The following is a 27789-nucleotide window of genomic DNA, read 5'->3' on the forward strand; positions in this document are numbered from 1 at the left end:
ATCCAAATTCGCATTAAATCGGTGTATACACACAGGTAAAGTAACAATGCATGAAAATTATCCAAAGAAATCATCCCATGAGGCAAACCAATCTCCCTCCTGTTTTAACTTAATTACCAATTATGTCATGATGGAGTGCAAGGTTTAGAGCAAGGTTTGGAGAAATGAGAAGTAAAAATAACTTGCTATTAGCTCCATAATGTTATTGCATCTCCTCCCAGTTACACTCCTCTCGAGACAACTCAACACCTATTTGCTCGAGATTCAATAGTATCCCCTTGGGAGACCCAAAGTGCTTTCCTTTTCATCGACTCAAATTACTGAAAAACAAAAGATTACTCAAGGCTTCTGAAGATGTGAAAAACTAACAAATTACACGTGGGATACACTACCAAACATTTGTGGAGCTGCTATATTCAATACAAATACACAAGTAGCATCAGAATTTATTGTCATGAACAAGTCACGAAATTCGATGTTTTGTGGCAGTATCATAGTGTAAACATTCATACAAACCATTTTTACAATAATTTTTTTTAAAGAGGCATGAAAAGTAAAGAGGTGTTGATAAAGAACAGTACTGAGAGTAGGGGACTTTAAATAAACAGTGTGAGGAAAGAGAATCAGAACCACCTCCTAAACCATATGGCTGAGTATTCTGTAGTGAAATTCTCACAAACCAAATGCTACACAGTCTCTACCACCCAAAAGCTCAAATCAGGAGTTCTTTTGCTAATACAGTAAAACCCCGGGTATTCAATAGACAATAGACAATAGGAGCTGGAGTAGGCCCTTCGGCCCGTCGAGCCAGCACCGCCATTTTACAGATCATGGCTGATCACTACTATCAGTACCCCTTTCCAGCCTTATCCCCATAACCCTCAACTCCTTTGCCCACTAGAGTCTTATCTAACTCTCTTTTGAACATAATCAGCGAATCTGCCTCTACCACCCTCTGCGGCAGAGCATTCCACAGATTCACACTTCTCTGGGTAAAAAAATGTTTTCTCATCTCCGTCCTAAAGGGCCTACCCTGTATTCTTAAACTATGCCCTCTAGTCCTCGTCTCCCCCATCATTGGGAACAGGTAATCAGACTTCACCTTGTCTATCCCCCTGATGATTTTGCATACCTCAATCATGTCCCCCCTCATCCTTCTAAACTCCATCGGATACAAGTCCAGTTTTTCTAGCCTTTCAGCATATGTCAACCCCGCCATCCCTGGAACTAACCTTGTAAATCTGCGCTGCACACCCTCTATAGCTAGTATGTCCTTCCTCAAAATTGGAGACCAGAACTGGACGCAATGCTCCAGGTGGGGTCTCACCAGGGCCCTGTACAATTGCAGAAGGGCGTCTCTCTTCCTATACTCCAATCCCCTCTTTATGAAAGCCAACATGCTATTAGCCTTCTTCACAGCTTTCTGAACCTGCATGCTAGTCTTCAGTGACCGACCGGTGAACAAGTACTCCCAGATCTATTTGCTCCTCCCCACTCCCTAGCTTGTCTCCATTTAAATAATACTCAGCTTTCCTATTATTGCCTCCAAAATGGATAACCTCACATTTGCTCACATTGAACGCCATCTTCCATTCAGCAGCCCACTCCCCCAACCTGTCCAAGTCCCTCTGCAATTTCCTGACATCCTCCTCACACCCCACACCGCCACCCAGTTTCGTGTCATCTGCAAATTTGCTCAAATTATTAATAATCCCCTCATCCAAATCATTTACATAAATTACAAACAACTGAGGACCCAATACCGATCCCTGCGGCACTCCACTCGTCACATCCTGCCATCCTGAAAAAGACCCGCTTACCCCCAACCCTTTGTTTCCTATTTCTTAACCAATTTCCTATCCATGTCAGCACCTTACCTCCAATATTCGGCATCTATGAGGATTGCTGGATGCCAGATAAGCTTGAAATTGCGTGTTGCCCAATTGGTGAACTAACGGCAAGGTGCATTCATTTTAAAATTCCATACTGAATTTGTTGACTAATTATTTTCCATGATTTTTTTTTTGCCGGTTGCTTGACTTCTGGATAACAGGTACTCAAGGTACTTCACATTACTGAGGAAGGGGCAGCTCATTTGGTCAGCAACTTATTCCCAACTCCACATCCAAAATCAGTGCATCAGATGTCAGCAACTTGCTATCAGCAACACCAAAGCCTGCAACTTTCACCATCTAGAAGGGCACAAGATGACTATGCTAGGTGAAAATCCTAAAAGTCCCAGTTGCACAGTGGAGCATTGTTTTTCCACAAAGGTGGTAACAATTTTGTAAGTGACCCACCACGTTAATCTCGAAACAGGTAGCAATGCCTTCATCCAAGGACTGGACATAATATGAAAAAAGGAGAAATCAAAAAAGGTACATGCTGATAGGCAAAACAGCTAACTGCACTGAGGACTCTACCATTTCAAAGTTTGTTATTAAGATTGCTTGCAAAAGACTAATAAAATTATCCATTCTAGCTCTGTCAATGCACCAATTATACATACGCAGTTCAAGGAGAAAATGTTTGCAGATTACAGTCAAGCATATTTTGATGTAATTGGGACAGTTCAAAAGAGGATTGCAATTTAAGGAAAAAAAATCTCCAAGAAATCACCAACTTTGCAAAGAGTTGTTTCTCAACTTTGTCAAAAAACTGTAGTAAATTGCAATTCATCTTTTGCCTCTGCAGAGTTATTTTGTTAAAACATCAGTGCATTACACTTTTACTTTCATTTAATTAAGATAGTTAAAGTTTTAAAAACTTTGAAGTGCTCCTTTGTCACTTGAAAAACTGAAGAGCTGAGGAGGTATAAAGCTGGAACAATATCTAACAGTTAACTATCAGCAGTTAAATATGGCAAGAGAATAACTACACACATTTAAGATAAGCCTCCACTTAACAATATGAGCCAATGGCAATATCGAAGATAATCAATTGTCTGATTGTCCTGTGGACACTATTATAATCACACAATGAAATACAGGCTTCAACAATGGACAATGTCTTATTTATATCATTTGGGTGAAGCGTGGTGGATTTAACCTGTAAAAATCACCCCATCCTCTTACAATAATCTATTTTTTCATATATCAAAAATATCAAGAATGCAATTTATAAGGAGATCTAACTTTTAAGTATGAAGCAATTTGATAAGTTAAAGGATAGGCGGCATGGCTAGAGTAGCAGTTAACGCAACATTGTTACAGCACCAGCGATCGGGACCAGGGTTTGAATCCTGCGCTGTTTGTAAGGAGTTTGATTGATCTCCCTGTGTCTATGTGAGTTTTCCCCAGGGGCTCAAGTTTCCTCCCACCACTCAAAACGTACTGCGGTTTGTAGGTTGATTGGGCAGGATGAGCTCGTGGGCCAAAAGGACTTGTTATTGTACTATAAGTCTAAATAATGAATAAACAGATCGATAGATAGTCAGTGACATAGCACATGACAAATCATTAAACAAATGTTTTTTTTATGCAGGGGTTTTACAGCTATATCAACCAGTGGTTCTTTCCACTCTGATCCGTGCTCTGTGATGAGTAAGGGATTGCTTAAGGTGTTATGTGAGTGGGAAGGGAGGGTTGAGAATCACTGCTCTCGACCCAATTGTTATTGAAATATTTTGATTGAGAAAAATTGTCATTGGCCCATTTCCTTTGGAGTTCTGAAACCGTGCACATAACGAGTCAATTAGGTACAATTAAAACAGAGATTTTCTAATTTTTTCTTTCCACTCACATCCCACCTTAAGCAATCCCTTACTCATCACAGAGCACGGATGGCACAGGGAATACTTAAAGTGGGATGTGAGTAGAAAGAAAAAGATTGGGAACCACTGATATAAACAATCCATTATTCTGCTCCTGAAGTAAAATCAAGACTGTAATTGCTCTCAAGTGAACATGAAAGCAGCTAAACTTTAATTTTTTTTACTTGGCAACCTGATCAGGCAATTTATAAAATTTACTGTGACACTAGTGACTTAACCCTTTGAACTCCGTGTCCTGGTTTTCAGGGACTACCCACAAGTGCAAGCGTATTCCTGTTTTCCAGCACTGGTTTTATACCCCATTTCCAGCTGGTTCATAATGGTGTTCGTACCATGTTTATCCAAGGATCAGTCCAAAGTATATATTAGGAAACGTTAAAAGTGGCTGGAGTCCAAAGGGTTAAATGAACTCCACATCATTGCAGACCAAAACAGTTTAAGCCCCAAATAAAGAGCTATGAGTAATGCCACTCATATAAAGTTTTATTCATTTAGACAGTTACAGGTCCTTCTCATCAATGATTCTGTACTACTCAAATATTCTTCTTTACTTTCTTTCTTTAGCTTGGCTTCGCGGACGAAGATTTATGGAGGGGTAATGTCCACGTCAGCTGCAGGCTCGTTTGTGGCTGACAAGTCCGATGCGGGACAGGCAGACACGGTTGCAGTGGTTGCAGGGGAAAATTGGGTGTTGGGTTTTTCCTCCTCTGTCTTTTGTCAGTGAGGTGGGCATACAAACCCCATACATTTTCGATGGAAGTGACAAGGATCTATTTTGGAAAGGACACCAGATCTCCCGAGGCCATTGCTTGAGGTTATCTCTACTTACAATATGAATTGTTTGATTGGCATTTTGTTAATTTTTTTCCTTTTTCTCTTTCTTTACTTTTTATACAACTCTATGTATAAATACATATTGGATTGGGATTTGTCCAAGTACTATTGTCACTATAATATATGCTATTATCCTAAATGTGTAACAGTCTCGATTCAATGGATTTATGTTTGTTTTCTTTTCCAACAAAACTCAATAAAAATAACTTTAAAAGAAAGAAAGGAGGACCCTTAAGTTTTTTTTTAATTAATTGAAATCCACCAGTAGTAGTATTTTAATTTTTTAAAATTTGGTAGTCTTTGAAACAGCATTTTATGAAAATTCTGCTCTATTTACTTCGTTTGAATAATAAAGCAACAATGATAAACTCAATCAGAGACATTTAAGGACTCACTTGTGCACTTTTGTTTCTTTTTATTCTCTCTCTACTGCAGTCAGTTTGGTTACAGATCTTTATTTGTTTTCCATGTTTTAAGCTGTGTAGGTTTATTTTTTGCACTACCAATTAGTGGTAATTCTGCCATGCCGCAGGAGAAAGGAATCTCAGGGTTTTATGTGATTTCATGTATGTACTCTGACAATAAATCTGAAGCACTGGTTATGCCTTATGGTGTCAGGTGGAACCTACTTGGAAATAAACCCTCTTATTTTCCTCAAGAAATTAGGCAATACAACATTGCCTGCACACTACAGAAAAATAGGTCCCAGTGAGTCTCCAATTCAGGATTGGGTACCTCCAAGAAATATTTTTGGAAGTTAATAAGTAACTTGAGTTCGAACAATAGAGAATTATTTTGCAATAAGTGCAATTTTTATTCGTAAATTTTCTTTCTGCATAAGTTCAAGATGTCAGCTCCCATAAACATGACAAAAAGTTTTGAATAATTACTGTACTGAGTATATCCATTTTACTTGGTTAGTTTATTTCATTGCTTAATAGTTTCTCAACTGAAAGCTTGGAACCTCCTTAATTAATGCCAAATTACATATACAAAGGGGATGGGTGAGACAGGTGATAGATGGACAGAGGAGGGGTGAAGGACAAAAGGCAGATGCAGCCAGGCCAGGGAAGGGGGACGGGTGGGGACTACAGTCAGGTAAAAAGCAGGCAGCTGACAAGAGAAGGCAAGGAGAAAAAAGTCTAGTTGAACTAGGTGGGATGAGTAGAGGGAGGGTGAAGCTGGAGATAGCATCTGGAGGTTGATAAGCAAGAGACAAAAATTACCAGTTCTGGAATCTGATAAGTAAGGAATGTGCAAATGGGAACCATTAAGAGAGAGGCAAAGGGCAAATGGAACCAGATGGGAACGTCATCTGCTGTGAGAAATGTGTGGACATTGAGTAGATGGAACCAGGAGTTGAAGGGAACATAAATAGGATTGCAGATAGATTGGAATGAGAAATGGAAATGGCGGGGGGGGGGGGAGCAGCGCGAATTACGCGTGAACTGAAATTGCAAAATTCAATGTCCATACCATTATAGATTTCTAGACAAAATGAGGCATTATCCCTTTAGTTTGTTTTAGGCCTCAGCCTGGCAGTGAATAAGGCAAAGGGAGAAAAGTCTGTCTGGGAATTGAAATAGCAAGGAATAGGAGGTCAAAATGGGCTTCGGCACCCCAGGGGAAGGGCTTCGGCACCCCAGGGGAAGGGCTTCGGCACCCCAGGGGAAGGGCTTCGGCACCCCAGGGGAAGGGCTTCGGCACCCCAGGGGAAGGGCTTCGGCACCCCAGGGGAAGGGCTTCGGCACCCCAGGGGAAGGGCTTCGGCACCCCAGGGGAAGGGCTTCGGCACCCCAGGGGAAGGGCTTCGGCACCCCAGGGGAAGGGCTTCGGCACCCCAGGGGAAGGGCTTCGGCACCCCAGGGGAAGGGCTTCGGCACCCCAGGGGAAGGGCTTCGGCACCCCAGGGGAAGGGCTTCGGCACCCCAGGGGAAGGGCTTCGGCACCCCAGGGGAAGGGCTTCGGCACCCCAGGGGAAGGGCTTCGGCACCCCAGGGGAAGGGCTTCGGCACCCCAGGGGAAGGGCTTCGGCACCCCAGGGGAAGGGCTTCGGCACCCCAGGGGAAGGGCTTCGGCACCCCAGGGGAAGGGCTTCGGCACCCCAGGGGAAGGGCTTCGGCACCCCAGGGGAAGGGCTTCGGCACCCCAGGGGAAGGGCTTCGGCACCCCAGGGGAAGGGCTTCGGCACCCCAGGGGAAGGGCTTCGGCACCCCAGGGGAAGGGCTTCGGCACCCCAGGGGAAGGGCTTCGGCACCCCAGGGGAAGGGCTTCGGCACCCCAGGGGAAGGGCTTCGGCACCCCAGGGGAAGGGCTTCGGCACCCCAGGGGAAGGGCTTCGGCACCCCAGGGGAAGGGCTTCGGCACCCCAGGGGAAGGGCTTCGGCACCCCAGGGGAAGGGCTTCGGCACCCCAGGGGAAGGGCTTCGGCACCCCAGGGGAAGGGCTTCGGCACCCCAGGGGAAGGGGTTTTGCAAAGCAGTTGCCTCATGTGTGTTTGGTCTTGCTAATGCAGAGGTGGTCACATCATGAACACCTCATGCAGTAGATAAGATAATAAAATTTCCAGTGGTTAAAAACAAACATAAACCCCTCAGAATGTATTTAATTAAAATGAAATATTTCAAAGAATACAATCAGAATCTTACCTGTTTTGAAACTCTGCCCCTATCTTCGTTCTTTACTTCATTAGACTCATTAAAAATCCTTAGACATTCCTCCATGGGATCAGATTCAAATTCAAAATCTTTTTCTAGACGCAAACAATCGATATCCTCAAAAGAGAAAGCTCCTCGTTCAGTATTTCTCCCAGTTTCATCTTCACTAGAACTGCTGGTGACATGTGGATTTCTGTCCATGTCCGAATCGGACTCGTAATTCACAGCAGCGTCACCTTTACAAGGGCTTTCATCATTACTGCTGTCATCACCAAATAACTCTGTGTGGCTGAGTGTTCGCTTCGTCAAGGCCGGTGTCAAATTTTCTTCTTTACGTTTTGCTTTATCTTTTACAGGTCTTGACTCCCTGTTTTTGTTTTTATTGTCTACGCGAGTCCCATTTTTATGTTTCAAAGCTTTGGATTTTGAGCTGTCATTATTTTTATCATATTTCTGACTAATTATGATCTTGCCATCGTGACGTTTGACTTTTCCCAAACTATCTGATAAACAGTTTGATTTAGTCTTTGATTGGTTTTCATTTTTCATCCCGTCCAATTTGCTGGTTTTTGCTTTTCCCACCTTTTTACTAGGACTTGCATCAACGTTAATTTTTTGCTTTTCTTCTTTGATCCCATTTTTCTCAGATCCTTTGTGTTTCTTTTTATTAACTGTGTTATCATCATTGTTTTTTAATTTCTGCCCTTGTTTTTCATGCTTAATTTCTAGACTTTCCTTTACACATTTTACTTTCCCTCTTTTGCCAACATTCTGCATGTGGTGCGAAGATTTATTTTTAATGGTGTCCTTTCTTGTCTTTGTCCTTGAACTATCTTGGACACTACCTTTATTCTTTTTCTCTTGACATTCTTGTTCTTCAATTTCTTCCTTACTACAGTGTGAAATTTTAGATGACTGACTGGTGGATTTCAATTTTTGTTTCTTTCTAATCTCATCTCGTTTGCTACCAAGATTGCAAACATCCACGACATTCAGAATCTCTTTTTCCTTTGGGGATAATACATCCAACTTATTCATGTCACAACCTTTCTGGTGGTTGCTATTTAGTTCATCTGCAGAGTCTGAGAATTCCGCGTCCACCTCATATCTGCTTGAGTTCAAGTTACGGCATCGATTCTTTGCTGTCGGTACATAAGGTTCTTCTGAGCTGTTTCCTCTGGGCCTTTTAATCCCATGTTCCCTTGTCCTTTTTTTGATCAGCCGGGCTGAATAATTCAGCAAAGGATCGTACTCTAAATCAGTGCATGGCTTTGTGCTGTCAATCACATATTTATTACCAGATACAGACTTAGCATTTTTGACAGGTTTTGTCACAAGTGTTGGGACATATTTCAAAGAATTACCTCTTGCATCACCTTCATCATCTGTATCCAAAGTATATTTACTGGAACAGGCTGGAACAGAAAGTGGAGTTGGGGTGTATTCTACATTACTACTTGCAGGGTAATTATCTGGATTATATACTGAAGAGTCTATCAAATTATCTTCAATAGGCAAAAGCTCTGTGTGATTCTTGAGTTTGCTAACTGCCTTTTGAGGAGATGAAAGGACATACTCTTCTTCTGCATCGATAAGATCCTCGTACCTTGATAATTTTTTCTGCTCACGTTCAACCTCATTCTTAACCGCCTCAATGGCTTTGTTGACCAGTTCCAACTCTAGAGTACTAGATTCCGTAAGGCCACCAGAGATTCCATCTCCATTTCTGGATGGACCCTGAGGAAGTTCAGGATTATAAGGATCATATCCATGTTCTGAAAGACAAATTAAAGCATTGTAAATATTAAAAGATTCAGAAAGGTCAGAAAATGACTGAATCAATCTAAAGTTTTATCCATTTCAAATGATTCTATAACCAATAGCATCAATGGGAACCTCTGAGATCACATTCAACATAAATCTAAGCTGTCATTGAAAGTACAATTGCACTTAGTAAAGTAACTACTAATTACTGGCATTTTTCCCCCCCAAGTCTAAGACTTGTTCCCTATCAAAGCAAAAATGGCAATAACATTTTAATTTGGTATGATACAAGTAATACTTCTGATGTCAGAATCAAATATTTCGATGGAGGAATCCAACTAAAACTTTATTAAACGAGTTACTGGTAAAATGTAAATACAACAGGACTTTAAGGCACAATATTGATCATTTGATTCACTTGAATGCAAAAGAAATGCCAGCAACATTTTTTTTTAACCAACATATCCCTTTTCACAATCCATCAAATAATTTTCAAGTTCCTTGTTCGTCTGCCATTGAGAGAGGAGCTGAAAGATGGCTAAGATTTTTCTCTTCCACAGATAGAACACAAACAAAAAAATTATAATCTAATAATAAAAACTATGTCTACAGTTGCGTCAAATGTCAGCGACAAAGGTTTGCAAATATTTTGACCATTCATTTGATGACAAAAAGGTGATTGGAAAAAGAATTCCGACAAAAGGTTTAAAAGCAAAAGGCCAAAAATTAATTAAATTTTAAATATCTGTAACATTCCCATCCCTATATTGAGTAACTCTATCACTAATTCAGCTGCAAAAGTACAGCAACATAATTTTTCTCGCCTTTATGAGAAACGTACCATTTCGTTATTGCCTGATTGAAATTTAAACTGAAACTTCATGTATCCATTTTTGAAGATTGTCAACATCATCTATTCAAGGGGCTTCCCCAAACAACTTTTAGTTCCTCAACACCTTTAAAAAACCATTTGACTGCGCTTTTTTTTGTGTTACAATGCAAGTTAAGCATTTGAAACTGTTTCTTAATTCAGCTATTTTTTTTCCAAAAAGAGCATATTCTAGTTGCTGCTGAACAGTTAAATATCTGTTCGACAGTAAGTAAGAATTTATGGACACATTGTACCGTGTGCAATGTACATTACAATTATAATCCAGCAGGAGAGACCGGCTAAATATACAGGTAGAACAGATATCACTGATGAATTTCAATCTGGAGTAATTGCTACGCAGTACTTTTCCTTCATCTCTCCACCTTATTATCACACATGATCTGTACATGTACAAATTAGCCAATGGAAGCATTTTGCACCATTACTGCAAATTAGAACCATAAACTTAAATTCTAAAAAAGTATAACTATTCTAAAATGCATTGAAGTATTGAAAACATGCAGTTTCTATTACTACAAAGTATTTGCCTGAAAAGTTTTTCTACATTATTACATGAAATCTGAAAGTCCAGCAATCACAACAGTCCGACTTTGTTGGAATCCCATCCTTTTTCATTCACTTAATATCCAAAAATTTTAATCAGGTTGTCTTGAATGTACTGTAACTGAGCTCCTTGGGTACAGAATTCCTGAGATTCATTGTCCTCTGTATGGAAATTTTTTTCTTCTGATATTATATTTTTTTTTAATGTCAAACACAATACTTTGAGATGATTACATTTGAGGGGAAATGGAATAGAAATGTTTAAAGTTATGAAAGCCGCAGTTCGATGAGAAATTTTCTTTCTTGCCACTCAAGAGCTGGGGAGTTGAAACATACCCTGCTAAGGACGTAATGTGGCAGAACTTTTTAAGCTCTGAACCAAAGGAGGAACGGATGATGAACTTAAAAAGCTCTTTCTTGTGTTCAGTGTGTCATTGGACACAATGGGATTCAAAAGTCAACTACTGCGTCATAAATATATTTATGCATCATATTTGAGAGTGCTGGAAAATATACTCAGGAAATTTCTTGCAATTACAAATTGAATAATACCAAATTCTGCCTGGTTGCATCACTTGTCTGGTGTGGAGGGGACAATACACAGGCTAGCAAAAGGCGACAGAGAATTGTTAACTCTGCCAGTGACATTATGGGCACGAGTCTTCACTCCATTAGGGACATCTACAAGAAGTGATCTCTTAAGAACATAGCCTCTATCCTCAAGGATCCTCACTACCCAGGCCATGCCCTCTTCTCACTGGTATCACCAGGAAAAAAAGGACAGAAGACGAGCACCCAACGGCAAAAGGACAGTTTCTACTCCTCTGGTATCAGATTTCTGAATTGACAATGAACCACAGACACTACCTCACTTTCTCCCATTGTCTCGCTCTATTTATTTTTGAGTGTAATTTATAGTAATATTTGTACTATACTTCTGCCATAAAACAAATTATTCTGAATAAATGATTGAATTTAGCAAACATGAACCCGATTTACCAAAGCCACAAATAACATATACAATTAAAGTGCAAATTAGAATCACAAACCGACCAAAATGACCTGTTAGCCTTTTACACAAAAGCTAGAAAATGTCAGCTGTAGCAACAATGCAATCCCTACATGAAGTCTAGTAAATTTTTTTTATTATACACAGATCCCAACAAGGCTCCCCAGATAGTGCCAGGTTTGTGTTAGTTATCTTAGGATCATTCCTTATTTGTAGATTAATAGTGGAAAAGGTAAAGCTGCATCTTAGTAAAGCCAAATCTTGTTCACATTCGGCATTTCTGCACATTTTCCAGTAAGGGTAAGACGAGGATACCCAATGAAAAATACAAGTCACCCACTTTGACCAGAAATATTTTCAGTCGGTGCAATTATGACACAATGTTAGAATTTACAGCAGGCATACTGATCAGCTACTACTGATCAAATATTTTGCACAGTCTATAAATGACAGTCTGAGATAATTGCTTTCTAAATAACTCAGTGGGTAATTACGACGAACAAAAAAATACATTGCTTAATTTAATAAAAGTAAACAAGTTATGAAGCAATCGTATGATGCAATTGTATCTGATATACCACCCAATATACAGCAAATAATTTAAATCCATTTGCTAGTACCAGTATTAATTCAACTATCGGTAACTACAGTAAAAGTACAGTTCTCTGAAGAAATTCTCAAATGTTATCAGCTATAGCAAAAAGAATACATTTCCTTTGCAACCACCTCACAGGAGAAGCAAATGTATTCTTTAACAATGTACAACTATTTCTTAGTTAAAGCATAACCTGCACGATATTTTGCATTACACAATAAAATGTGCAAGTTTGTATTGCACATCAAGAGTTCCAAGCCTCATCTACCAAAAGTATGCTATGCTTACAGACTGCCATGCTATTATTCTCCAGCATCTACAATTAAATCAACAGATAAATATGTAATTACCACAATTCTGGTTGGTCAACAAGAATGAAATATATTTGTTCATGTCTTCCTATATGTTAACGTTGCTGCTATCACTCACTTCAACTCTCACGCCTGCAGTATGCACAACTGACAAGAGACCACTTGGTTTCTGCAGATAATTTGTTTGCAATATCAGAGATCCCAGAGTTGCACAGCTGCTAAAGTCTCACTAGACCTTCCTCTAAACACATCTCTCAATAAGAAAACCATATCCACCTCAGATGACAATTTGGTTTCAAGGAATCCTTCAAAACCTTTTTTGCTACATTAATGAATGTACTGAATTTTTACTTACACTTTTCCACTGATCCAGGACCAACTTTGGAGATTGAAATTAAAATCAAACAAACGATTACTATCCTCAATTCACAAACAACTATTGGAATTCTCTGAGTCGAAGGGATTTCAAACTGATCGAAATTCACAGCTACTTGTTCAATAAATTTCTTCCAGAATGTGCTTTCATCAAGTATATTCAGCTTCCAAATACCATCTTGGAACACAGCCTATTTACGCCAATTTCTAATGTGTAAATTCCCTCCCCGTAACTGCAGGTCCCCACTGAGGTACCATGGGGAACTAAACACAATAAAAAATACTGAGATGAAAGTCAAGCAAAGCAACTAAGCCTTGTAGACTAGGTTCAATTTTCTCCCCGCGTTAGTCATAATGGAAGCATGTCGACATCTGTCATATGGTCATTATATATGATTCATCTTTTCCAATTGCAAGGAATAAAACACGAAAGTCTGCAGATATCGTGGTTGAAGTGAAAACACAATTCTGGAGAAACTCAGCAGGTCAAGCAGTGTACTTTATATAGCAACGGTAAAGGTACATAACCAATGTTTCAGGTTTGAGCCCTTTATCATGGTATGGGAAAAAAGTCTTTCTTGATGAACCTTGATGAAGGGCTCAAGCCTGAAACGTTGGTTATGTACCTTTACCTTTGTCCTGCTGAGTTTCTCCAGCTTTGTGTTCTTTTTTCCAATTGCTACACAATAAATTAAGTACAGTATTCTGTTCATTATCTCAATTATGTAAAATGGACACATGCAAGAGCTGCCAAAAACATAAGGAATTAAGCTCTGGAAGTAAAAGTACGCCCTCTTGTGTCTGTTTCATCATTCAACAAGTTTACAGCAGATGACTCACCTCAAGGTCTCTCAACTGGATTAATCTTGCATCCTGCGGATGCCTTAATGTCTAAAAAAAAAGAAATCGATTGATTATAGAATTCACACAGCAACTGAACCGTAACAGCCCTTGTGAGCCTCAAAATCGTCACCTTCAGGGTGAAGTCTTCTTTTCTCTGAATGGCAAATTTCCTATTTTGATATGGGTGAGATGGAAAATTAAAGCCACCGGAAGCAGAGCAGAGCCATTCCTACAGAATGAATAGAAATTCTCCGCAAAACAGTCAGCACGATTGCATAATACACAAAATGCTGGAAAAACTCAGCCACTCTTTCAGCGCCCATTGCTATACTAGAATCACAGCATCAGCAAACTTTCCTGTCCAGATGGTCACCAAGTTTAAGTTTGGTTTATCCATTACATTCTTTAATCAGACTGGTTTCATGTCATGGCAGCACTTCATTTTGGCATTGGCAAGAGTCCATAACAACATACATCATGACACAATCTGAAAACTGTTGGACTGACCATCACCTAATCCACTATTATTACCATCAACCAATCGAAAATAACAGTGTCAACAGAAACAGTGACCCAAGAAAATCAATGTTGAAAGCTTCAAGGAGCCTACAGAGACAGAAGGCATCTTAAAGGAACCTTGTAGGGAGGAGGTTAGACTAAACATGAACATAAACTTATATTTCATTTAAACCAAACAGGAAAAACTAAAATCTTGAATATGCTGGAATTTGAAATCAGAATAGAAACAAATGAAAATCCTCAGCAGATCAAAAATGTGCTTGAAGAATGGAGGAGAGGGGCAACATTCAAACTATTTGTCCACCCGAAAATAGTTGGCCTCTGATGAGGTCCAAGAGATTATCCTTCAATTACTCCATAAGTGCTTCTCAACCGGGCAGCAGTTGGTACTGTGCATAAAATCAAAACGTGATTCACCCTCAGCCAATCTGAATCTGAGTGCGTATCATCTGACAATGCCAACCAATGTAGCAATCTCAAACAGGCCATTTACGCACTTGAGAATGACACAGCAAATATTAACCAAGTACCGAGAACACATGCAAATCATGCTGGCTTGGACAAAGAGTTCGAGACAAGCCAGCATGGCACAGACCAGCTGGATGCTAAATGTTTTAATCCGGAATTTAAACATGATCTGATCCCAACACATTGACAGGTTCCAGCAGACTCTGAGCAAGTTTTTTTTAAAAAAAAAATGCTTAATACAACCTCAGTAGAAACTTATAATTACAATCCAATTTCAAAATAGTTCAATGATTTCAATACAAAATGATGTAGACCTGCAATTCCTACTTTCAAGAACCATTTAAAGACCTTAATATGTACCAACACAAATGAGAATGGGGCTGGGCTGCTTTCACACAAAAATTACTCACAGCATTTACTTCATACACTACATTACTAAGGCCACACCACAATTTTATCTAATGAAAGATAAGTTAAACCAAGTGAAATATATTTACAACATCACCTTTAGAGGCTCGACCTCTAAAGCACGTGGTGGAATATGACAGAAACGATCATTCCATCTTCCTCATTGAACTCACCACAAAGTTTTACATTTAATATTTGATCATTAAAATAGTATTTGTGTTTTCATAATAATGTGATTTCAGTTCATCTTTTTAGCCCAGAAATTCAATAATTTTTATACTCCAGAATTTCTCACACATGGCATTTTACAAACTTAAAAGTTTGCTACGTTTATGTTTCTCACTTTTCCTTTTCATCTAATCTTGTTCGCCTAATTTGCCAATCCTACCTTTTTTGCTCAATCTTGCATCTTTCTTAATCTTTTATAGAGTGTCCTTAGCTAATGCCAATTAATGACTCACTACACTGGTCCCAGCTTTCAATGGGATCCCAAATGCGCATTCTGCATACCATCTATCCCTGATGACCTTGCATTTCCAATTACCTGTGACATCCAAGCTTGCAAAGCATTATGCTTCATGCCCAAATTACAAAAATGTTACAATGGGGAATTTGCAAATGAACATCACAGATTACATATTTTGCAGTATAATACAGTACAACTCAGATTATCAAAGATGGTCAGAATACAACAACAAGAGAAGGATTTTTAAGCATGAAATCATGTTTAATTTTCACCAAAAAACAAACTGAATAAGATAAATCCAACACCAAAAACTCAAAATTCTACTCAGAGGTTTTTCCAAAATTCTAAGATTTTTTTTCAACCTGTTGACCAGTTCAGCTCTGAAAAAATTTTTGGATAACTGAGGATTTCTGATTGTTTTGGATACCCTCATTATCCAAAAAACTTTGGAGGTTAAATGTCATAATTTCAGCTTCTAAATGTTTTGGATAAATGAGCATTTTTGATTTTTCTGAAATCCTCAATTATCTGGAAAAAATTTTGGAGCCCAGCAGACGTCACTTCCAGGTCCAAAAATTTTTTTGGATAATCTGATTTCAGATAATAGGAGTGGTACTGTACTTCAATTTGTTTTTAATGAACCAAATCTTCTTTCATAGAATTCTGGCAAACGTACAAGTGCTCCTCAACTTAAGATGGGGTTGCGTTCTGGCAAACCCACTGTAGGTCGAGAAAGAATGCTGCACTTACATTTTTTTTGTAATTAAATTTTGAATACCTTTATTCCACACTGAAAAAACCATTACTATACACACCTGAAAGCACACTGGGTGTGAAGAATGTTTGAAGCATTGAGACTGTGAGCATGGTTGAGTCAGCATTGTAAGAGAGTATGCTGTATGATACTCTTGCATGATGTTGCCATCACCCAGCATCGTGGGAGTAGCATACCGCATATCACAAGCAGGGGAAAAGATTGGAGTTCTAAATTGAAAGTATTGATTCGAACCATCGTAACTTTGAAAAGTCATGTCGGACCATTGTAAGTAGGGGTGCACATGTAATTAGTTTTCCACTTCTGCAACTAAAGTTCAGGAAACTTACAAAATTAATTTTATATACACTCATGTCAGTCCACTTTTTCCACTGAACAGAATCAGGCTCCAGCCCATTGCATCTATATCAGGCATGCCTATTAATATTAATCTAAATTATAGATTCATAGTTACACAAGACCTTCAACCAGCTTGTCCATGCAAGCCAAAAGGTCTAATTTGCCAGCATTTTGCTCATATCCCTCTAATTTTTTTTCCTATCAATCTAACTGTCTTCAAAACATTGTGATTGTACCAGCCTCTTCCTCCTTCTCTGGCAGCTAGTTCCTCACATCCACCACCCTCTGTGGAATAACATGCCCTCAGGTCCCCTTTAAATGTCTCCACACCCCACCTAAAACCCGTGGCTTCTAGTACTAAATACCCATAACCAGGAAAAACAAAGACTCTGACTATCTATGCTATCTTAATGTTGAAGATCTGAGACCTAGACGACTTGAAACAGCCCCAGGCTCAATTTCTTCATTGCCTAAATCCCAAATCCCAAAGATCGCCAGTGGAGGCTGAAAAGGAAATGCATCAGGCAGCATTACAATCTGAAGGAATTGTTTTTTTTCGCGAATGGATGAGAAAAACATCAAGATGCGGGGATAGACCAGCGGCGACTCCCTGAAGTTGGGATGCCGTCACTGGGAGTCCAGACCCACAGTAAAACTTTTAAAATGCCTTCTGTTGAATTGCAGCAGGAGCTGCAGTTACCTTGTTCTGCCATCATGTCAGAGAGAGCAGAGCTGATATTTACTGATTTTCAATGTATGCAATTGAATGCAGTTATTCAACCTATGTTGACATCTCTAATGAATGAGATAGTTCAAATGAATGCTGGTATAAGTTCAGAATTAAATACAGTTAAAGCACGTGTGGATGCATCTTATGAAGAATTTAAAAAATTTCAGACAGCTTTTTTAGACTGTAAACAACAAATGACTTCTAACACAGAAAAAGTGTTGAAGGTGGAAAAATCAGTCACAGAATTAGGAGATCGTGAGAAGGAGCTAGAAAGAAAAATAGATTATTTGAAAAATCAAAGCAGAAGGAATAATGTGAAAATTGTTGGTTTGCCAGAGGGTATAGAAGGACAAGACCCTCTTTGTTTCTTTAAAGACTGGATTACGCACCCACACCCAATTTTTGTTTAGGGGATTACAACATTTTGGTAGTTTTTTTGGGGGGGGGGGGTTATTGATTTTTTAAAAAAATTTTTTTCTTAATTTTTAATTTGTGATTTTTTTAATTGGAGGGCCTATATACGTTGATTTGAGTTTTTATATAAAGATATTATTTGTATTTAGTAATAATAGTACATATGTCGAAGTTGAGGTTTGTTAATTTTAATGTTCAAGGATTAAATAGTCTGATTAAACATAAGCGAATCTTGGTGTATATTAAGAAAATGAAAATTGATATTGCCTTTTTACAAGAAACACATTTGAATGTGAAGGAAAGTGTGAAATTAAAAAGGGGTTGGGTTGGGCATGTATATTTTTCTTTGTTTCATTCTAGAGCTAAAGGTGTAGCAATTTTGATACATAAAAAATTATCTTTTGAGTTACAATCAATGGAGGAAAAGGCAGGATGTATTCTTAAATTGAATTGTAAGATTTTTAGTGAATTTTGGACTTTACTTAATATTTATGCTCCAAATGCAGATGATGAAGTATTAATTTCGGATGCATTTTTATATTTGGGTCAAGCTAATGATAATATTTTAGTTGGTGATGATTTTAATTGTGTTTTGGAAACTTTATTAGATAAATCTCCAAAGAAAGTTAAGAAATCCAAGATGGCAATCCAGGTCCAAGCGTTGATAAAAGATCTTAATTTAGTAGATATGTGGAGACGTCTTAATCCAACAGAGAAAGTTTTTTCCTTTTATTCATCTAGACATGAATCGTTTTCAAGGATTGACTTCTTTTTAGTATCGGCACATTTACAAGGGAAAATACAAAAAGCGGAATATAAAAGTAGGGTGATTTCAGATCATTCTCTGTTATATTTTACATATGAAACTTCTGAAAAAATTCAAATAGCTCATCTTTGGAGATTTAATACAATGTTGTTAAAAATAAGGAATTTATTGATTTTTTGAAAAAACAAATTACTTTTTTTGAAAGAAAATTCTAAATTTGTTCAAAGTAAGTTTGTATTATGGGATGCTATGAAAGCTTATTTGAGAGGACAAATAATTAGTTATACTTCTAAAATAAAAAAGAATCGATTAAATCAGACTCTTGAATTAGAGAAACAGATTGATGAGTTAGAAAAGGAATTTCAGAAAGATGCTACAGAAGATCAGAAAATAGAATTATCTAGGTTGAAACTGGAATATAATACTTTGCAATCTTATCAATTTGAATGTGTGATTAATAGGACTAAACAACTGTATTATGAATGGGGAGAGAAAGCACATAAGGTACTGGCATGGCAATTAAAGAAAGAACAGATTTTGAGGACTATTAATGCTGTTAGACAGAATTCTATTATCACATAAACCTCGTGAGATTAATAATGAATTTTATAAAAAGTTATATACATCTGAAGGAAAACAAGAAACTGGATCGATTGATCTTTTTTTTAAAATCACAGTTGAATTTACCGATATTAGAGGATGCAGATATACAGGAGTTAGAAGAACCATTTATTGATTCAGAAATTAAAATGGCTATGCTGGAAATGGCAAATGGTAAATCGCCTGGTGATGATGGATTTTCGGTTGAATTTTATAAAAATTTTTATGATGATTTATCTACAGTGTTTGGGGATGTATTATGTCAAGTTGGAGAACATTATGATTTCCCTGAGTCTTGGTCTAGGTTCTAGTGCTTTAATTACAGGAATTCCTAAAAAAGATAGAGATGCTTTGCAGGTATCTTCATATAGACCAATTTTGTTGTTAAATGTAGATTATAAAATAATAGCTAAAGTATTAGCGAATAGATTGGCTAAATTTTTACCAAAGTTGACTCATATTGATCAAACAGGTTTTATAAAGAATAGATATGCTTCAGATAATATTTTGCGAGTGATTAGTTTGATGAATAGATTTTGACAATCTTTAGATCATCCGATGGTGATATCCTTAGATGCAGAAAAAGCATTTGATAGAGTTGAATGGAAATTTTTGTTTAAAGTTTTGGAGAAATTAAAGTTTGGTCCTTCTTTTATTGGTTGGATTAGGGCTCTACACAGTAAACAGGTAGCAAGTGTATTGACGAATGGTTTGATTTCGGAATCTTTTAAGTTAACTCGATCAACTCGTCAAGGTTGTCCTTTATCACCAGCTTTGTTTGTGTTAGTGATTGAACCTTTAGCACAGTTGATAAGACAAAATACACAGATACAAGGTATGAAAGTTTTAGATGAGGAATATAAATTAATTTATTTGCTGATGACGTATTGGTGTATTTAACAAATCCAGCTCAGTCACTTTTGCACTTGAAGGAGTGTTTAATACAATATGGATGCCTTTCTGGATATAAAGTTATTACCGGTAAGTGAAGGAGATTATTCAGTTTATAAGAATATTATTAATTTGAAGTGGATTGATCGAATTAAATATCTGGGCATAATTTTGAATGTAATTATCAATCTTTATATAATTTATGCTCCATTAATGAAAAAAATTAAAACTGGTTTGATTAAATGGAAAGATTTACCTATTAATTTAATGGGAAGGATAAATACAATTAAGATTAATATCTTTCCGCGTATACAACATTTATTTAAATCTATTCCACATTTACTTGATAAAAATTTTTTTTGAGATTTAAATAGAATGGTTAGGGAGTTTATATGGAGGGGTAAATTTTTGAGAATAGCTTTGAATAAATTAATTTGGAAATATGAGTTAGGGGGATTACGTTTACCACATTTTCAAAATTATTATGAGGCAGCCCAACTTAAATTTATTAGTTCATTGATGGATTTGGTACAGCCTCCTAGTTAGGCTAAAATTTAGATGGCAAATATTTCTGAATTTGAAATACATCAATTTTTGTTTAGGTGGAATATGAATTTGTTACAACAATATAATGTGCCTATATAAATATATATATATATATTATATATAGACAACAGACTCGCCAAGGCAAATAGCGCCTTTGGAAGACTACACAAAAGAGTCTGGAAAAACAACCAACTGAAAAACCTCACAAAGATAAGCGTATACAGAGCCGTTGTCATACCCACACTCCTGTTCGGCTCCGAATCATGAGTCCTCTACCGGCATCACCTACGGCTCCTAGAACGCTTCCACCAGCGTTGTCTCCGCTCCATCCTCAACATTCATTGGAGCGACTTCATCCCTAACATCGAAGTACTCGAGATGGCAGAGGCCGACAGCATCGAATCCACGCTGCTGAAGATCCAACTGCGCTGGGTAGGTCACGTCTCCAGAATGGAAGACCATCGCCTTCCCAAGATCGTGTTATATGGCGAGCTCTCCACTGGCCACCATGACAGAGGTGCACCAAAGAAGAGGTACAAGGACTGCCTAAAGAAATCTCTTGGTGCCTGCCACATTGACCTCCGCCAGTGGGCTGATATCGCCTCAAACTGTGCATCTTGGCGCCTCACAGTTCGGCGGGCAGCATCCTCCTTTGAAGAAGACCGCAGAGCCCACCTCACTGACAAAAGACAAAGGAGGAAAAACCCAACACCCAACCCCAACCAACCAATTTTCCTCTGCAACCTTGTCTGCCTGTCCCACATCGGACTTGTCAGCCACAAACGAGCCTGCAGCTGACGTGGACATTTACCCCCTCCATAAATCTTCGTCCGCAAAGCCAAGCCAAAGAATGAAGTTATGGATAAAGAAAAATAAAATGATAGGTTCTAGAGGTAAATTATTGGCTTTGACTCCGTTGTATAATAATCAACTTATTTCTTTTTCAATACATAATCAAAGTTTATTGCATTGGAGATTTAAAGGTGTGAAAAATTTGGGAGATTGTTTTAAAGAGAGTAAGTTTTTATCTTTTAAACAGATGAGGGAAGATTTTGGTATTGATAAGAATTCTTTATTTCTTTATTATCAAATTCGATCTTTGGTAAAATGTATGTTTGGTAGAGATGTGATTTTCCCTAAAATTACTAAATTTGAGACTTTTCTTATGAAGGTACCAGAGAAGGGTTATATTTCATTTATGTATCAAATATTACAGGATGGTATGGATAAAATGGGTCGGGATAGATCTAAAATTAAATGGGAAGCGGATACTTGTTTTACTTTTTCTGAAGAGGATTGGTTAGATATTTATTATGATAGTGTAACTAGATTGATAAATGCACGTTATGCAATGATTAATTACAATTTTTTTACATCAATTATATTTGACACCTGAAAAATTAAAAAAGTATGGTTTTAATGAATCAGATTTGTGTTTTAGATGTGGCGATACGGTTGGAACGTTTTTTCATGCTGTTTGGTCATGTATACATATACAATCTTTTTGGAAGAAAATTCAATCGTTTTTTAGAATATCTGTATAAGATTAAAATAGTTTTAGATCCGACAGTATTTTTATTGGGCAGTTTGCAACCCCTGAAAGGCTTGGGATTAGATAAGTTTCAGCTTTCTTTTGTATATTTAGCTTTATCCATAGCGAAAATATGTATTGCTAGTATGTGGAAAGATACAAATATGATTGATATTAATAGATGGCATAATGAGATGAAATATTGTTTAATAATGGAAAATAATATGTATGTTTCACATGATCATTATAATTTTTTTATTTATAAGTGGTTGTTATACTCAGAATATTTACATTTCAATTTATATTGATTAGATTTTAATATGTATATTTAAATATTCTTTCTTTTTTCTTTTTTATGGTTCTCCTTAGGAGAGTTGGCTGACGGGGGGGGGATTTTTTTCCTTTCTTTTTTTTTTAATATATATAAAAAAAGTTCATATTTAATTGCTGTATATGTCATATTATTTATTCGTTCGAAAACAAATAAAGTTTTTTAAAAAAACTATCTATGCTATCTTTTCCCATCAATTTCTTAAATCTCAAAGATAATCTTGAAGGTAATCCTAAGCCTCTTACATTCCAGTGGAAATGAGGCCATACTATCCAATCTCCTAGATCTTAAAGAGGCAGACTTGGATCTGACATCAACTCATCTCTGAACAGTTCAAGACCAACAGAAATATTCAAATACTGTATACATTTCCATTCCATGTCACCACGACGTGACTTTCTAATCATCTACATATTTCTTGAAAAGCATTACACAAAACTAAAGAAAAAAATACAGTTCTGCTAAAAACTGCAAATATTGAAAATTCACTCATTATATTGCCAGAATTATGCATTTGATTTTGAAGCCAAAGATTAGAGTGTACAAACCAACCACATAATTTCACAGACAAAGCTCAAGTAATTTTATACCTATTGTAACATAATTTCCATGAATTAATTTTTCATATCTTGGATTATTGATAAAATTAAAAATAGGATCCAAAATTATATTAAATATAACTATTTAGTTTAGAAAATAATTATTTAGAGTGTTAGCTACAAAGAAAGGTGGAGGGGTAACTTGATTTGAAGTACTGTAGTTTTTCCTCCAAAAATAAACTTTATTTGCAATAAATTGTTCACAAGTCTTTTCACATCTGTAGTGTCACATGCAGAGTTTTACTTCACTATTTGTTATACTTGCTCTCTATTTTACACCATTACCACCCACCACTATGGCCCCTTATTGTTACTGTCCCCTCTGTTGTTTGAGGGACTTCCCCTGCAGTCTCAGCTCTTCAATGCCAAGTAGCGAAAGGACTCGAGATTGTGGTCCTTCTCCATAAAGGCCTCCCATTGGCTGTGCCAAGCCTCAGCATATCTTAGCATGTACACCTGCAGCCTGGAACATGCCAGTCGGCAGCATTCCCTGACATCTCAGTGTGCTGGATGATCAACGAGTTTTGGATAGACCCAAGGGTGTCTTTCATCAAGCTGATGATTTTCCAGCAGCAATGGATGACTGTTTCTGCATGCATACCCACCCACAGACCCAATTTCTGGTGGACCTTTGTGATCTGCTCTGACCAATTTTTTGAACTCTATAAATTTATGAGAGGCATTGGTATAGTAGACAGTCAGGGTCTTTCACTCAAGATACAAAACTCAAATTCTAGATGGCAAACTTTAAGGTGAGGGGGTAAGTATTTGAGGCAAGTTTTTTTTCTTCACAGAGTTGCAGGTACCTGGAACATGCTGCCAAGCTGAGGGGAATGGCAGTGAAAGCAGATATGATAGCGATGTTTAAGAGGCATTTCGACTAGCAGATGAACATGCAAGAAAAGGAGAAATAAGGAATAATCATTTGCAGGGAAATGGCATTAGTTTATGATGGTATCATATATGACAGAAACCTGTTGTGTGCTGTACTATTTTCACATTCTAAAGAAAGAACACTTCCCTTTCATGTAAAGCACTACATAATACTCTACTTTTAAAAATCACTGACTACTGCCAGGCCTTCGGCTGAATAATGTCCTTATGCAAAACCATGATACACCACTTAATGTAAAAGAGCAAAAGATTCAAGAAGATTCAAGACATTTTTTAAAAATGCATTTAAGGTACTCTGTCTAATAGATCATTAATACTATATTATATGATGTAAGGCAACAGAGGTTGTGTTTCCATCATATCTCTGCAGACAGTGCTAAATTGTGAAGGTATCTTTAAACCCAACACTGCATTAATATAATCCTAAACCTGAAAGATTTTGATATTTAAATGTAATCAAAAATTCAACTTCTTGAACTGAAATGGTGAGACAATGGAATTTATTACCTGGAGTAGACAGCATACATTTACAAGGAAACAAACGCAGGAGGCAGAAAGAATGAGGTTTCTTTCTCATACAGTTCCATTAAAAGAGGGATTATAGCTCAAGCTTTGTTATTAATTGCCTTTCTTTCTAATGTACATTCCACATAATTCTAACAACAAATGACTCAGAGTTAATAATTAAAGTGGCATTTGAGACCTTATTTTCCCTCCAAATGGACAGCAGTGTCAAATCAGGACCTGCAGTTAATATTAAAAAAAAATAAGTAACCAATAATGTCTTTCTTATAGGATACTATCATTTAAGATGACAGATAAACCAGAAAGGCAAATGCTTCCAAAAAAATGGCCCAGTATTATCAGATTGTATCTAGATTTATCATTGCCTTTAAGCCTTAGCCAGCACCCTATCTAACCATTTCTTTCTCTTTCCAAAACCACTCTTCAACCCCACCCACCACCAGCCCTCCAAGGTACCAATCAATCTCACCACCTGCTCACTTTCCATCAGGAGAGAGCGAGACATCTCTACATTATATACACAAACAATAAAATTCCAAAAAACCCTTCAGTGAGAACAAACACAGAATCAGCCCCTTCAACTCTGAATCCAAGTTCTCTGCAGGGATATCAATGGATCAGAAAATGATGCTCATGAGATGTAAATAGAACTCTTAAAATGAAAAATGGACTGAAAGCAAACAGACTTCATTTTTCCCCTCAGTTGAAGATAGCAAAAGAATGTATTTCTTAACTGTTGAAACGACATCAATTTACCTTGTTCATAACAATCTTCTACATTTGTTATGAGGCAGGTCATTTTATTTCTTTTCAAAAAAATGAGTACTTTTTTTAAAAACTTATTATCAAGTTAAAGCTCTATTGTTAGAAAACTTTCGGTGTACCTTGTGTCTTCCTAGAATATCTAAATTTGATAGTTTCATTACTGATTGTACTAGGAAGGGTTTCATATCGAATATGTATAATTTACTGCAGGCTAAAACCCCCCCAAGCCAGGTGTAGATAAGACTCGAGTGAAATGGGAGAAAGACTTGGGGATAACAATCTCCCCGAAAGAGTGGATGTCAATATGTGAAGATAGTATGACTAAGATTGTGAATGTGAGGTATAGATTGGTTCATTATAATTTAACTCCTGAGAAACTAAAGAAATTTAAATATGTCCCTTCAGATTTATGTTTTAGATGTCATAAGGAAGTAGGAACCTTCTTACATTCGGTTTGGTTATGAGACGGTTAAACCCTTTTGGAATAAAATTAAAGAATTTTTGGAAGTTATGTTTAAATTTAAAATTACATTTGATCCTATGATATTTTTATTGGGTGATATTAAATCATTGTGTTTAGAGTTGAAATTTGATAGATCTCAAATTGCTTTTTTAAGTTTGGCTTTAGCAGTAGCTAGGATACGTCTTGCAGTTACATGGAAGAATGAGATTCAATTGAATATTCATTGGTGGCAAGCGGAGATGAGGTCACGTATTCCTTTAGAGAAGATAACATATAATTTATGAAATAATTATCCTTTTTTTGTTAAAGTTTGGAGCCCGTATATGGATTGGATGCGTACTAATTGCTAAAATATTTTCCCTTACATGGATGGTGTGGTCCCAAACCACGACACATATCTAAATGTATTGTTTTAATTATTCTCCTCCATCTTTCTTTTCTTTTTCTTTTTTTGGGGGTAGATTAGTAGGGAGTGGGGTGGGGTGGGAGGGATAGGGATGGGGAGGGGAATAAAATATGTATTACATTGTACTTTGTATGTATTATCTATTATTGATTATAAATAAAGTTTTCCAGAAAAAAGCAAAGCTTCCCTCTTAATACCAGTTATTAACTTTGAATCCTATTCATAAACAAGTTCCTCTGCTAATTTCTCTATTTTATCCATCTCAAGTTTGATCCACAGCGGTTTTCTTGATCTCTCAAATAAAGAAGTAAGAACCTCAATTGAGCTACATGATAATAATTCTTAAAGTTAGGAAGTTGAAAACTGATTTGGAGGTTCTTATTAGGTGAGGTTATATTAAAAAAAAATTTCTGCAAAGTATCTTTTATTACAAGCAAGTACTATTAAAAAGGGAATACATAAATCTACACCGAAATAGGAGGCTGATCTAAATATTATAAATGATAAGAAAAGATTGGCAGAACTCAAAACTATGACAAATATTATAAATGTTAGGTAGTTTTTCAATATAATTATTTACACCAATTATATTTGACACTGCAAAAATTGCACAAAATGAAAATGAATTTATCAGATAAATGCTTTAGATGTGGTGAAGAAGTAGGAACCTTTTTGCACTCCCCATGGTCATGTTAGAACTTTTTCAACAGATTTAGAAAAGTTTTTGGAACAGATTACTGGGTTGTTATTCCACAATATCTAGATTTATTTTTGTTGGAATATAGGAAGAACAAGATCGGATTTGAAACTATAATTTTATCAAGCTAAATTTAGCGGTGGGAAGGAAGTATATTGCAGTGATTTGGAAATCAAGTATGCATTTGGGTATGGAAAGATGGCACGGAGTTGTATACCATTGGAGAAGATATATAACTTGAGAAATAAATATTCAACCTTTGTACAAATATGGAGCCCGTATATGCAGTTTAGGGCTAAATATGTAAGAATGTACTTCCAGCCTCTTAAGACCTGTATAATTTTCTTCCCTAAAGTCATTTACTATCAATACTGTAAGATTCAAGAATGAACCAACCCTTTGTGCAATCCAGATTGATATTACTTTTATTCTTTATGCTTTTCTTACTCTTTTTATATAATTCTTTTATAAAACTATATATTGTATCAATTGTCAAAATTATCTTTATATTGGTTGGGGATAAGGGGAGGGTGGTTAAGGGGGAGGAGTTAATACCATGTAATTTTCAAATTTCATGAAAGTATTGACTCTGTTTTAAGTATAATTTACATAGATTAATTTTTTTTTTAATATTCAAAAAAAAGACAGAAAGCAACAGTTAAAGAAGAGATTGACAAATAGAGGAAAACAGCTGAATTTGTTTTTTTTTAAAAGGACTTGCTTGACAATTTCATTAACATGAAATCTTCTCATCAGATTAGTGATGGAAAACATACAGCACTTGGAAGTCTCCTGAAAAGCTACAGCATCTGAAAAATCTGAATCGAAATATCAATAATAGGAATAAAAGAAAAAAAAACTACAATAAAGTGAACTTGTCCAGAAAAATACATCCCATTTCAACAAAGCACTAATCACCAGGTAATATGGAAGCAATGGGATTCACAGAGCTTGAACTTCAGTAAAAAATCATGTACAAGAATAAATGCCAAGGAATTTGAATAATAGGCTAAAAATTTGAGAATGCAATTTTCCATTCAAATGATCTCCCCTAAACATTC

The 27789-nt window shown here is 36.9% G+C and overlaps 1 protein-coding gene across 2 annotated transcripts in view; it reads right to left on the reverse strand.

Moving 5' to 3' along the window:
• The window catches only part of rexo1 (REX1, RNA exonuclease 1 homolog), a 90547-nt gene that overhangs the window by 45479 nt on the left and 17279 nt on the right, over positions 1–27789 (reverse strand). For both annotated transcript variants that reach the window (XM_069928730.1, XM_069928731.1), the window contains exon 2: positions 7255–9038. In XM_069928730.1, coding sequence (XP_069784831.1) covers positions 7255–9038 — 1784 coding nt within the window. The remainder of the gene's footprint in view (positions 1–7254; positions 9039–27789) is intronic.

This window comes from Narcine bancroftii, chromosome 3 (genome assembly GCF_036971445.1).
Source record: "Narcine bancroftii isolate sNarBan1 chromosome 3, sNarBan1.hap1, whole genome shotgun sequence".
NCBI classification, from domain to species: domain Eukaryota; kingdom Metazoa; phylum Chordata; class Chondrichthyes; order Torpediniformes; family Narcinidae; genus Narcine; species Narcine bancroftii.